The 12,683-nt window shown below is 37.6% G+C and overlaps 1 protein-coding gene across 1 annotated transcript in view; it reads right to left on the reverse strand.

Annotated features, from left to right (window-relative positions):
- The window catches only part of VPS36 (vacuolar protein sorting 36 homolog), a 21,862-nt gene continuing 9,179 nt past the window's right edge, over positions 1 to 12,683 (reverse strand). Inside the window, exons 6-14 of the mRNA XM_063392019.1 lie at positions 12,350 to 12,436; positions 9,527 to 9,559; positions 9,333 to 9,410; positions 8,789 to 8,923; positions 7,812 to 7,877; positions 7,197 to 7,261; positions 6,679 to 6,763; positions 4,178 to 4,254; positions 1 to 4,097 (exon numbers count right to left, since the gene is read on the reverse strand). Coding sequence (XP_063248089.1) covers positions 4,004 to 4,097; positions 4,178 to 4,254; positions 6,679 to 6,763; positions 7,197 to 7,261; positions 7,812 to 7,877; positions 8,789 to 8,923; positions 9,333 to 9,410; positions 9,527 to 9,559; positions 12,350 to 12,436 — 720 coding nt within the window. The 3' untranslated portion in view covers positions 1 to 4,003. The remainder of the gene's footprint in view (positions 4,098 to 4,177; positions 4,255 to 6,678; positions 6,764 to 7,196; positions 7,262 to 7,811; positions 7,878 to 8,788; positions 8,924 to 9,332; positions 9,411 to 9,526; positions 9,560 to 12,349; positions 12,437 to 12,683) is intronic.

Consider the following 12,683-nt stretch of genomic DNA (forward strand, 5'->3'; position numbering starts at 1 on the left):
TATCCTCCTGAAAATTTTATTTTTTATTAAAAGAAAATAACAACTCTTGTCTTTTAGTTTCTGGGAGTGTTCCGCATGTATGAAGCAAGTCACACAGGAGCACTGATTTGACCTTTGCTTGAAAAATACAGCAAAACAGCATTTAGATTAGATCAGTCCCCACCTTTACAACTTCCTGAGATAATACTGATGATAATACAAGTACATAAAATACTTGGAATTGTATTCGAATGCAAAAAGTCCAGTCTGAGCCTTGTGGTCAGAGCAGGACTAGATTCACATCGACTATTCCATCAGTACCACCCCTTTTTACCTTGAACTTGATGTCCATCTCTGCTGTGAGCATGGCAGAGCAGGGTTTGTTGTGCTCTTTCATCAGTAGAAAACCTCAAGTCACAGCATTCAGAGTCCAGTGGGAAAGCAGAGACCCCAGATCCTACCCAGTCTTTGGTGTGGAGCAGGGATATGAAGCAGTGCGGTTTCTGTCAGGCCTGCCTCTCCATCAGCGTGTGCTAACTAGCAGCTGTGAGGTTTTCTGAAACTTAAGATCTCTCAGTCACTCCTGGAATTTTTGTTTTGATGTGTGTGGGTTTTTTGGGGGTGGGTTTTTGTTTGTTTGGGGGTTTTTTTGAATAATACCTTCATTCTAACCTACACAGAAAAATTACTCAAGCCTGCTGGACAGGACAACTACCTGGGAGGTGTCTGGGAGGACAGATACTTGCACTTCTGCTCCAAGAAAAGTATTTAAATAAATATTTAGAATACAGACAAATGTTGCCAAGAGACATGTCTAGAATATTCTCTCAGCACGAATACTTGTAGCTCATTCTTTGGAGAACCAAATGGTAGCTGAAGTCTTCCCAGCAGGTGACTTGCAACTATAGGGTCTTGCATTTCACATGAATGCCTGAAGGGCTGAGTGAGGATGAAATGGAACTGCTAGAATAGGAGAAGGAAGGTAATTGTCAGATTTGTCAACAGAACTCAACAGAAAATAGACTGGTGAGGGAGTTCCGGAGCAAACAGTGATTTCATATCAAATCCACAAATAATAATTTTGAACTGCCTTTTCAGCATGTATTTTTAAAGAACTGTCCAGCTGCAAATGAGTGCCTCTCAGACTTCAGGAAGCAGGAACCTCTACTGTTGGCAACAGGCTCCTACTGTCTCCTACTACTGTACTCATGAATTCAGGGACAATACTCACACCAATTTTAGAAGCACAGTCAGACTCTTTGGACAAACTATGAAAGTCCTGTTAGGAGAACTGAGCATCAAAGTGTTTAGCCAATCAATATGCACCCACTAATGATTATGAAAGATACGTTTCTGAGGACTTCCAAATGCACATCCACAAATACTTTTTAGAAGAAAAAAAATTTGCACTTCAGAAATATGTCCAGATTAGATCCATGTTTCCATAGGCTGAATATAATTTTCCTGCAAACAAAGGCAAAGATGTACGGGTTCCTGAGGAGTGTTTTCCTGTCTGAGGTATAAAAAGGCCCATGTTTTCAAATGAAAAACAAACATCATTTAAGACTGCTCCATAAAAAGACACGCACTATTTGTGTAGGCAGCCCTGGCAAAATGAGGTTGGTCATATATCGTGATACAAATATCCTAGGAAGAATCAAAACAGGAAAGGTTCCTAGATGCACCTTCTGTATTACACCGGTATGATCTCATGAAAGCAGTGCTTGTGTAGACACCTACAGTTTGGCTGTTCTGGCTGGGATGGGTCACAAGCTACTCAGCAACAGAAGCAAGGCCTTCTAACTACATTTAATTCTGTCCTTTTAATCAGAACTATATCGTACCCTTTTAGGTACAAAGTGAGACAGCAAAAATATGATGTGCTTTAAAAACCTCCCCCGGGGAACCACAAGATTTTAATGCGTGAAAATTTTAAGGCATTTAAAGCATTCAGAAGGAAAAAAACTCAACAGAACAATCTATTAAGGAAAATGTTTTAATTTTTTCTTACTTTCTAGTAACCATTTTCTCATGTGTCTGTTTAAGTTCTAAACCAGCAATACAATTTACCCTATAGACTTCTTGCCTGGAAGAACAAAGTCAAGGAAAAATCTTGGAAAAGAAAAGCTTGAGAAGGTACCATTATTCTAAATAGGCTGTATTATTATTGCTTAATTAAGATAATGAAACACTCGGGGTTGGAGGAACAGAGGGTGGCAGGTTACACTTGGCATTTCCTCTCGTTTTGTTCTTCCTGCACACGATGTGCCCCCTTGTGGGGAGAGGTTCAGGCCCACAAACCACGGGCCTCCCATGACAGGTTTTTATTGGGCAAAAGAGACAGTTGTCACAAAACAGCTTTTTGCTTCCAAATTTCTCACTTTTCAGTCCCTCCTTAGATGTGTGGTGCTCGGTGTACTTTGCATGGATCTCTCCTGTGGGTTGTGGGGAGGATGAAGGAAAGCAGTAAGGCTTCTGAAGAGATGACACCAGGTGACTAACACAGTAATAACAGTGTGGAACTGGTTCCTTCAGCCATGTCAAAGATGTTTAGCACCCTCGTGGAGCAGGGGAAAATTGCCTTAAAAAAAGCACTGCATGAAAGTTTGCTTGTGACAAGAGTAAGAGGACACAACTCCCTGGATATAAAGAACATCCTACAAGCCACAGGCATGATCACTGTAGGAATCTCTGCACTGAACTCTGCAGGCTCTTAACTCATGTCTTAATTCATGCTACGGTAACACTGGAACAGCTCTCAAAATATCTTCAGGCTCCTATTAAAAGCCATTTTGTCTTTTCTTGTAAAGTTGATCTGGCCAACATAACCACAGTCCAGTTACCTGCATGCTGTCCTCGCCCATACCTTGAATTAACTTTATTTATTAAAACAGTCACTTCAAAATGCCAAAAATTCAGGTAATGTGGATCATAAACATCCACTTAACTGTTACTATCATGACAGATCTTCAAGTAGTGTAGCAACTCCACTGGAGTTATGAAAACCAAGGCTATTATATTGCATTCAGTGTGAACAGAGGGTGAGGAATACCAAACAATGATACCTTGTGGTTATTAAACACAGGGTGATAGTCTTCTTCCTCCCTTCAATACAGAGGCATACTAATTTTCACATATGAGAGGTAAGAAAAGGAACTGTTTCCCCAAAACAGGTAATTGGCTGATAAAACAAACAAATGATCTCTTGTTAGAAGTACAAGGTAAAATACAAGCACATTAAAGCACAGAGTCTGGTAAAGTGACAGGAGGCTGCTCCACTCGGCTACAGAGAGGACAGAGAAAGGGCACCCAAAGTGCAACATAAATGGACAGGAAGGAAGATGGCAAGGAAAGAGAAGGGAGGAAGTCTGTGCTAACAATGCTTCAATCTGAGATATTAGCATAAGATATGACAAAATAAACACGGTAATTTCTAGATTCGCATGACATAAAATAATCTCTCTTGCAGCAGGTTCTTTTGTCTCAAATTCCAGAACCCCAAGATTCTCCCTTAGAAAACTGTTCATCACTTCTGGGAGAAGGTGTTGTTCTACACTAGTTTGCTCCTTATACCTCAGTGCACACCAAAGTCTCATTGCTTATCACTGTGGATACATCTGTCGGCTTTGTTGCTCCAGACATAAACAAACGAGCTGGAGAATGCAGTGCCCTGGCCTCTGGGTGCTGACCCTCACGGCACTCTATAGCGACATTCTCTGCACTTGTACTGGTCTGGAAACTTCTCTTGAAATGAGAAACTACACAGCACATCAAATAAAATGTGAAAAATGAATGAGTTGTCTTGAGACAATAGACATGCTTCTGACTTTGTGATTTCTATTTTCTTTCAGTTCCATGTAAGAGAATTCAGCACTTGAAATACCTGAGAACTGTAAAAGCATTGCAATGTTCATGTCTGTTGGAGTTGACTAACAAAATAAAAATTTTAAAGTCAGTTCTTGGAAGGATTCTGCCCTCTGCTCTCTTGTTCAACTTTCACATAATAAACTGTACACAAATGGTATTAGCTTTGTGTCAGAAATAAATTTGGGTAGAATCTTAAGCCTTCCACTGAATCATCTCTGCAAAGATGGCCCATCTTTTCAGCAAGAAGCAGCCTAGAGAAAGCAAAAGATGTCCTACATTATTTGAGGATAACATGATAACTGAAGTATTAAACACAACAATTATTACGTACCTTTCTTTGGCTAAGAGAACAGACATCCCCACCAGCTTAGCAAACTCATCAGCTGTGAGAGAACCCTTTTCAGATACCTATCAGAAACCAAATACACAAATAAACAAACTACAGCATTAAAAGAACAACTAAGTCACTAAGTTCTCTCAGCTACTGAATCAGGTCTAGCCTTGAGAAGTGATAAACTGGTAACAAATCCCTTGAGAAGAAAATCAGTTTGTTTGGTTTTTTTTAAAGTACAACTAATTATGAGTATTTCCCCTTAAAAATATCTCTTCTGTGTACTGAGAAAATTGCCATGTATAAAAAAGGAAGAGAGAAAAGAGTTAAATCTGTAGGAAAAACATGCTGTACCCCTTCCTTTGGATTTTTTTAAAAGATGCCTTGGGACCAAATGAACTGAAAAATTAGAAAAGCTCGGACAGCAGAATACAGTCTCCATCAGTATTTACACAGCAGAACTATTCTAAGTGATTCTGCAAACACTGAAACCTAAATGAGGAAATAAAAGACCTGTTCAGAGCAGCTCATCAGTGTAGAAATACAAGTCATCTCAGGTGGAAGAGAAAAATTTGAGGTTTATGGCTTTTAAAATACACCCACTGCCTACAGGAAAATGCCCAAGCCTTAGTCCTTCACATGACCTTATGGCATACTAGAGGAATAACTAAAAGCCACCATCACATTCAACTGTGAATGTCAAAAGACAGGTTCATGCTTGGGACACAAACCTTTGGCCCTTTTATCTCACCATGTTACTTAATAAAATAAAACCTTCTCATGCATGTTGGACATGTGGATGTTTAAAATACTAGATAAACACTACATATGAAGTCTAGACTTATTATTGCATTGAATTTCCCAGATAAACATGTTTTATTCTCTAAAAATTAATAATTCTTCCATTTTCTCCATTGCTTTAGATTCAAGCAAAGTTGTAAATCCGGATGTAGTTGCCATTTCCTGCTTCCCACGTAACAGGGTGGAGAGGGGTCTATTCTGCATCATTCTCAGCAGTAGTCCTTTTACAGAAACTCAGATTAAATTAGTTCTGACATGAGATTTTCCGAAGCTAAGAGATCAAATCTGAGTAATGGACGTCAGCTATACAATTGGTGATTAATTATCTTTCCTTCCCAAACCACTACGCTCATCAAGGGTGACTTTGGATTCCTTTGATGTCCGTGTTATTTCATGTCTTTACCAGCCATTCAAAACCACATCTCTCTCTTGTCTGAAACCCTATGGCTTCCTTTCACTTCTCAGAACTTAATGTATAATGTGTAGAAACATTAAAGTATGGGGTGCTCTGGCCACAAGTCTGATTACATCCTCCCTTTCCCACACAAGCCAGTCTTCCTCAGCTGAAGCCTCTCCCATCCATTCTCCTATGGAGCCAAAGTCTCATATTATGAAAACAACAGAAAAAAGGCACCTTGGTAATAAATCTGCTGCTTTTTGCAATTGACCTCCTTTGTTATCAAGAAAGTTTTTTCCTTTCTTTTCAAAGACATAAGCAGTCTTTCTGAAGACATAAAATTCATTAGAAACCGAAAACAATCAGAAAAAAGCCCTAAAATGGTCTTGGAATTTTTCTATAAATTTAAGAAAATAAACTGAAAATCTTAACATATATTGAAAGACTTAAGCATTTTAGTGTTGTTGATTTAGAACGGAATCTTTTAAATGACTGCAAACATTTATCTAAGAACCTTTCTGATGAGCAAAAGCTGTATGGTGACAATCACACAAAATGCACTGAGCAGTCTACCTTGTGTCAAGGGAGGAGGTGTCTGTGCTAGCTCTACTGTTTCTCCACTGCCCCCTCTTTGGCTCTGACATTTAACTTTAGAGACACTGGATCAGCCTTTTCTCAAATGTATGAAAATCGAACAATTACATTCCACTCAGAAAGATATGGAAAAATGTAACAAATAATGGAATAACAGGACTGTGAAGTGTCCAGAGGCAGCAAGACTACAAAGGTTTATGACACTGAGCAATTAATACTATCTTTTTCCCTGATGAAGCTGGCTCAATTCTATACACACTACTCTTGGCACACGTACAATGTACTGTTCTATGAAATAAACCCAAACCAAACAACTACCTATATCAACATTTAAGAGCTATTTCCACTGCCTTCAAGCACATCACGTACAGTGTCTGAAGTCCATTTCTGTTAAATTAGGTGCTCAATACACGCCATGAATTTCAGCCTACAGTGCAAAAGATTTGGAGGAAGGCTGAAGGTTAATGAAGTTTGAAAAGAGATAGAAAAGTGATTTATTCCTTAAAGAGAAAGTAATGATTAAGATTATTGCCTGCACAGAACTTTGAAGATGAGAAGAGCTATTTAAATATTTTTCTTAGAAGATATGAAGTGGAATGCTTTGTATTTTGAAACCTCAAAAGGAAATCCCATACCTCAAGTTTTTTACCTAATGTGTTCAAATTTCCCTAGCACGTTCAGAACACTGAAGGAAATGAAGTACACTTACTGTCTCTAAAGCAGCAGCTACCATTTCCTCTTCATTATGAGACTGGAGTTCAATCACCATCACACCACTATCAAATATCCGAAGCCTAAAATCAAAAAAGAGAGGGAAAGTAACAAAAAACCTTCTGCACATCACTTACGGTCACATTTCTAATGCATCCACACCTATAACCACATTACAAAAGGGGAAAAAAATCCAAAACCCAAAAAAGCTCTCCAAGATTAACTTAAGCGTAACTCCATATTCAAAATCTGAAAAGACAAAAGACCAGGGCATATGTCTGGCCTTGGTTAAACCCTTTTCCAGTCTGAAAAAACTGTAAGCGAAAAAAATAATGATTTCCTAGCTGAAAATTAATGTTTTAATATAGAATGTTAGTGCATACAGCAGCATCCTTTGAACAAAGAATGACTTTGTTAAAAATACCCACAACAACCACAAAAAAATTCTACCTCAAGTAAAATCACAGTCTGACCTGTGAGTGCCACGATTTATAAATAAATCTGTAAAGCTCTTACCTTAGTGGCAATTTCAGTGATTCCAGCATTTTACAAGCATTTACTAAATCTTCCGGTGACAGCAACTATTAAAATAGTAAAACATATTTATTCACAGCTTGCATTTTAGGTGTATAGTATAACATGAAAACAAACAAAGTTTCAGTAGCTATAAAATACACCAAGCTACACTTATTGTTAATTCTTTCCTCTTTCTATTGTGCAGTCTATGCTTCCATGCTCCTTTCTGTTCCCTTACTATGTGTTCTATAATAATCCTTCTTGTCTTGTTTACAGAAAGAATTGCTGTATTTTGCTTAAAAAAATTCCCAGAACATTCACCATTCTTTAGTAGTCTCTGACCTTTAAGTTTTCTTTCCAGATAAGCATGGATTTTCCCTTTTACATGGTATCATAAAAAGCAGCATACATTACTACAACTTACAAAGGATACATAAGTGTTATAAGGAAGAATGAGAAAGGAGAAAGGTAAAAACGCTCCGGTTTTAATAAAGAGCTGATCACATTATGTTGTAGACAAGTGGAATGAGCAATTGGTAGGGAACATTTTTACCCTTTTTAATTTCCTTATGACTGAAGCCTGTTATACCATCCTGGCCCAAAGCAGTGTCTCACCTCTAGCCCTCGAGCACGATTCACCAGGCAGTACACTTCCGTCAGAGACATGATCCCGCCTCGCTCCTGTGTGCATAAGCACGAGACTGGTAAGAGAGACAGCACCAACCCGGTAAAACCAGCACCTCTGCTTGCAGGTGCCTGATTCAACAGGTGGGACAGGGGCTAAACGATGGGCCCTCATGGGAAAAACTAGAGGAAAGTTGTACCTTTCACCAATCATCTGAAAATGCAAAATAGCGACTACACCCAAGGACTGCGAATTACTTTGATTTTAAAGCGGAGAATAAATCACAGGAACAAAGAATTTCAATATATTAAACCTATCAAACAATTTACCATTGTTACTTTTCAGACAAACTCAATTTTCCATTCTGATCACAGTAGGTAGCACATACCTTTCACAAAAATACTGTAGTATATATGCTTTTTAGTAGGAGCATAGCCTTATAAATTGCAACATGAAATTTAACTTTTTGGTAAGAAACCTGTAATCTGTAACAGCTTAAGATAAATTAAAACAGGAGATATTACTAAGGGCTGGTAATCTACTTAATAATTCTGTCCTGTATTTGCAAAATATGTAAATTTTAAGCAGAGTCTTTAAAAAGACTCAGTATTTATATTGTCAGTAAGTATCATTTCACTCTTTCTTTAAAAAAAGAAATATTCTGCAGCAAAGGATGTATACAGGGCTGTTCAAATAGAAGAAAGACAGAAAGACCACTTGAACAGTTTTCTAAATCTCATCAACATTTTGCAAATTAAAAGTTGATGCCATTAGTCCAAAGAAAAATTCATGCTTATATTTAAACTTTTTTTTCAAAAAGACAATATATATTCCTCCCATAAATATTGAATAGGAGGCTGTGCTGCTAAATCTGCTTTAAAAAGAGACAGAGAGCTACAGCCAAAACACACTTGCATCAAAATTCAGCAACACATGGGAAATGCTGGTGTAAGATGTGGTGCTTTACCTCCAAGGGTGTCTGCAGGATTCCAGCCAGCTGCTTTGCCAGTTGCATGTGGTACTCTGTGCCAGATCCGTATGTTTCCCTCGTAACTGGGTTAGCTATACCCATACTCAGGAGATAGGACTTGAACCTAATGGTCTGAACAAGCAAACAAATAAATTTAGAAGTACATCAGCTAATGAGTGATTCCAGTTTATAAAATTTTTGATTTTATTACTATAGGACAGTTTTGGTGAATAAATCCTTTTGTTTTCTACCAATAAAGTAAATTATTAGGCAAAGAGATGTCAAGACTTAGTACCATTTGTTTTTGAACAGCACAGATAAAAAAATAGAAAAATTTATATCAAAGCAGTAAAATTGTTGCTTTTAAAAAGGGTTAGAAAAAAAATTAACACTAAGCAAGTAAACTCTACACCAAGTATGAGAGATTAAACACAACAAAACCAACCAGCAAGGGGTTTTATTAACATTACATTATTAAACAGATAACATTTTGCTTTTCATAGGAACACTTCAGTAGAATTTAAAAACAAAATTAATTTACCTCATCCTCAGTGATGTCACCTTGTTTTTCTTTAATCTTGTTAGCTATTGACTTGGCTAATTCCACCATTTCCTTAGCCTATCAAGAAATACACAGAGATAAGTCAACTTCCAGCTCAAGAGAGAAAAGTGTGCTTAAAACTGACAAAACAAGTAAGTCTACTTGGCCAAGTGACACATGCCATCCATCCATACCTTCTCCATTAGTTTGCTAAGGTCCTCAAAAGCCTGAAATGAAAAGCAGACAGTGCAGATCAGGATAATTACAGCATTCAGTTTTATGGACACAGGGAGCTGCCTCTGTCCACCTAACCAAGCTATTCATAAGAGGTGCTCCCCCTTTAGATGAGTATGTTACAATATAAGATACCATACTTTATTTGTTGATGCAATTGTTTTAGAGCATGAAGAAGAGAATCAAGCAATCACATACTTTTCCAGTATATGAACAGAATTTTAGTATGATTTATGATGTCCATGGGATAGGAAGGGACAGTGAGATACTGAGTCCCAGAAAAGATTAAACTGTCCAAGTTTATTATGCTCTCTGTAAGGTGGGGGAAGGTTTCTGGATGGTGATGGAAGGTTTTATTCCAACAGTTAACCCTCACTCAAAGAGATCTATTGTTTCTGGCCAGCTGCAAGACAGCTGTAAAGCTACAGATGTAATCCTCCTGACAAGACAACTTTACTTTCATCAGTGATGTTACTTAGCAAGAAACACTCATTGCAAATGAGCAAGGAAGACTGAGGGACAAAACCTCTGAAATGTGTGGCAACATCTCTTCATTTAAGTACTCCAATAGAATGCTATGGTCTCAAATACAACAACTCTACAACAAGCCACAAAGGGTTTTTAGGCTTAAAGAAATCATACTTTAAAACCACTGAAGGTACACTGTAATCCCAAACTTTTAGTAATGATAAACTAGAATTGAAAAATTCAGGTAAAAAAAAAAAAAAAAGAGTGAGCTAGCAACTCCATTAATGCAACTATATTAAAAAGCAACTCTCTTTTCTCCCACCCTGATCAACATAACATCCATTCAGCCTCCTCACTTCCCTCGATAGATGACATCTTCAGGTGGTCAAACTTTTCAAACAATCTTTTTTGAACAAGTGGTGTGAGAAAAATTCCTGAACCTTTTCATCTACAGTTTGCCTGACAGCTGCACCCAAGACCTCCAGCTACAAGTAAAGAAGGTTCAGTTACATTGCCAAACAGCCAGAGAGACATCTTGCTTACAGCTTCTAGTCACTGCCTTTATGTCATTTCTGGCTTACTCTGACTAATCCCCCACTATAGACACACTTCAGCAGTATTTTTGCAGGAAAACCCCATTGTTCCCATCCCCATTTAGGTGCCCTATGTAGAAGCTTATTGGTCAGAGATTCAACATGCACAGAACAAAAGGAGATATCTCTAGAAAGGGACAGGGTTTGCTCTTCACCTCTTGATAGTGCCAGTGTTTCTCCACTGACTGGACAAGTTTAGCCTCCTAACAGTTGGTACCTGTGTTAGTTATCCAAAATTAAGTGGTCCACAGGCAGGAAAGAAATACCACAGTATAACATTATTATACCACTGTTATGCCACTGAGTAACAATAATTTACCACTAAGAAAACAAAAGCTTCTCTTTGGAATACTTCTTCTTACTCGCTAATCTGCCAAGTTGAATAGATTTCCCAATCTCTAGTGTAAATCAAAGTCCTGCTATTCTACTTGCATATTATATCAACAAGAAGTTTTCTGGCAGGGCTTTTCCCAGCTTATTTCTAATCTCTATACCTGCATGAAAACAACATTCATCAAAAGAACCCCTGATTGAGCTAAATAAACAGTGTGCTGTGTCTAACTCCTCCTCTGCCTGACTCACCCAGGGCAGGCCTGGAAACAAAGGGGAATGTGCACACACCTAACAGGAACTTCCTCAGATAAACAAAAGGCTAAAGAACTGGATTCTTATCAGCACTGAACAGCAGATGCAGGAAGCCTTTTCCTGGAAGCCATGGCACCATTTTTAAATTAAGTAATTTATAACATTTAAAGCTGGAGGAAGGCAGGATTTTACAAGTCATGGTTTTCCTCTACTCACACAACATGTATAAATGGATTTCTTTTACTCTCTGACAAAGCTACTAAAGGAAAAAATAAGCAGACAATGCCTTTTGAACTATATACACACACATGTAACCACAATATCTTTTGAACTACACACAGAACTTCATTCATTACGTTCCTCACAGACAGAAACCAAAAAAGTTTAATGCTCCCAGTATCTGAAAGAGCACGTGGCCTGCAAAGGCACTTTAATTTTTATAAATATTAGGGCAGGGAATGTTTCTTTCTCGTGGCACACTGAATCCCATAAAGCTTTGCCACAAGAACAAATATGCTGTATGTAGTTGAGTACTTTTGTATCAATCTCTACTACCAGAGGCAGAATCAGACTATTTTTGAAGGTATTGCTCTCAGGTATATATGAAGAAATGAAATGCCCCTGTTGTCCATCAGTACTGATATCTGGAATTCAACTATTGTGCTGGTTCTACAGAAAAGGATGGTCTCCACCTAGCCCAGGTGTTTTGCAAAATACTTGTAATACCATGTTGATGCCTGGACTGCAAATCATTTTACTGTAATTATACGCCTAAATACAGTATCTAAAAACCTGACTATAAGAGGTAAATCTAGCTTCATCACAGTTATGTGCAGACACTTGGACCAGCATATTCTGCTTAATCTATACTCAACTTTCAATTGAAACTAAAATTAGTTTAATAAATACACACTGTTAGTTTCAAAGAACAATATTCCTGAAAGGAATTGTTTAAATGAAGTACCTTTACATATATTGATATGCCAGTTAAACAAATTACTGTAAACTGTAGACTCTTAATCATTTCACACTTCTCAACAAAAACAATAAATAGTCTCAGCTGTCACTAAAAGAAAGTGTGAATGAATGTAAATAGTTCAGACAGGTGGTTGACCTTGAAACTTCAAAAGTACCTACCTCAGAAATGTTTTTGTCAGTCTCTTTTCTTTTTTCCTCTAATTTCCTTTCAATACCTACAATTCCTACGGCCCTTATTCTTCCTGCCTGAAAGAAAAAAAAAAAAGGAAAGAATCAAAATAGGAAATGCTAAGTTTTCTCATTTGCCTCACTGTGAAAATTACAGGACCGGAAATATTCCCTCAAACAGCAGATTATCATTCATACCATATTTCATGCATTTCTTGACAGTAATTTTTAAACCATTGTAAAAAAAATAAACGAGAAATGTGAACCATGTATGAATTTACTGTACTAGACAAATAATAATATTGATAATATATTGAAGCTATTG

This window comes from Prinia subflava, chromosome 3 (genome assembly GCF_021018805.1).
Source record: "Prinia subflava isolate CZ2003 ecotype Zambia chromosome 3, Cam_Psub_1.2, whole genome shotgun sequence".
Classification (NCBI taxonomy): Eukaryota; Metazoa; Chordata; class Aves; order Passeriformes; family Cisticolidae; genus Prinia; species Prinia subflava.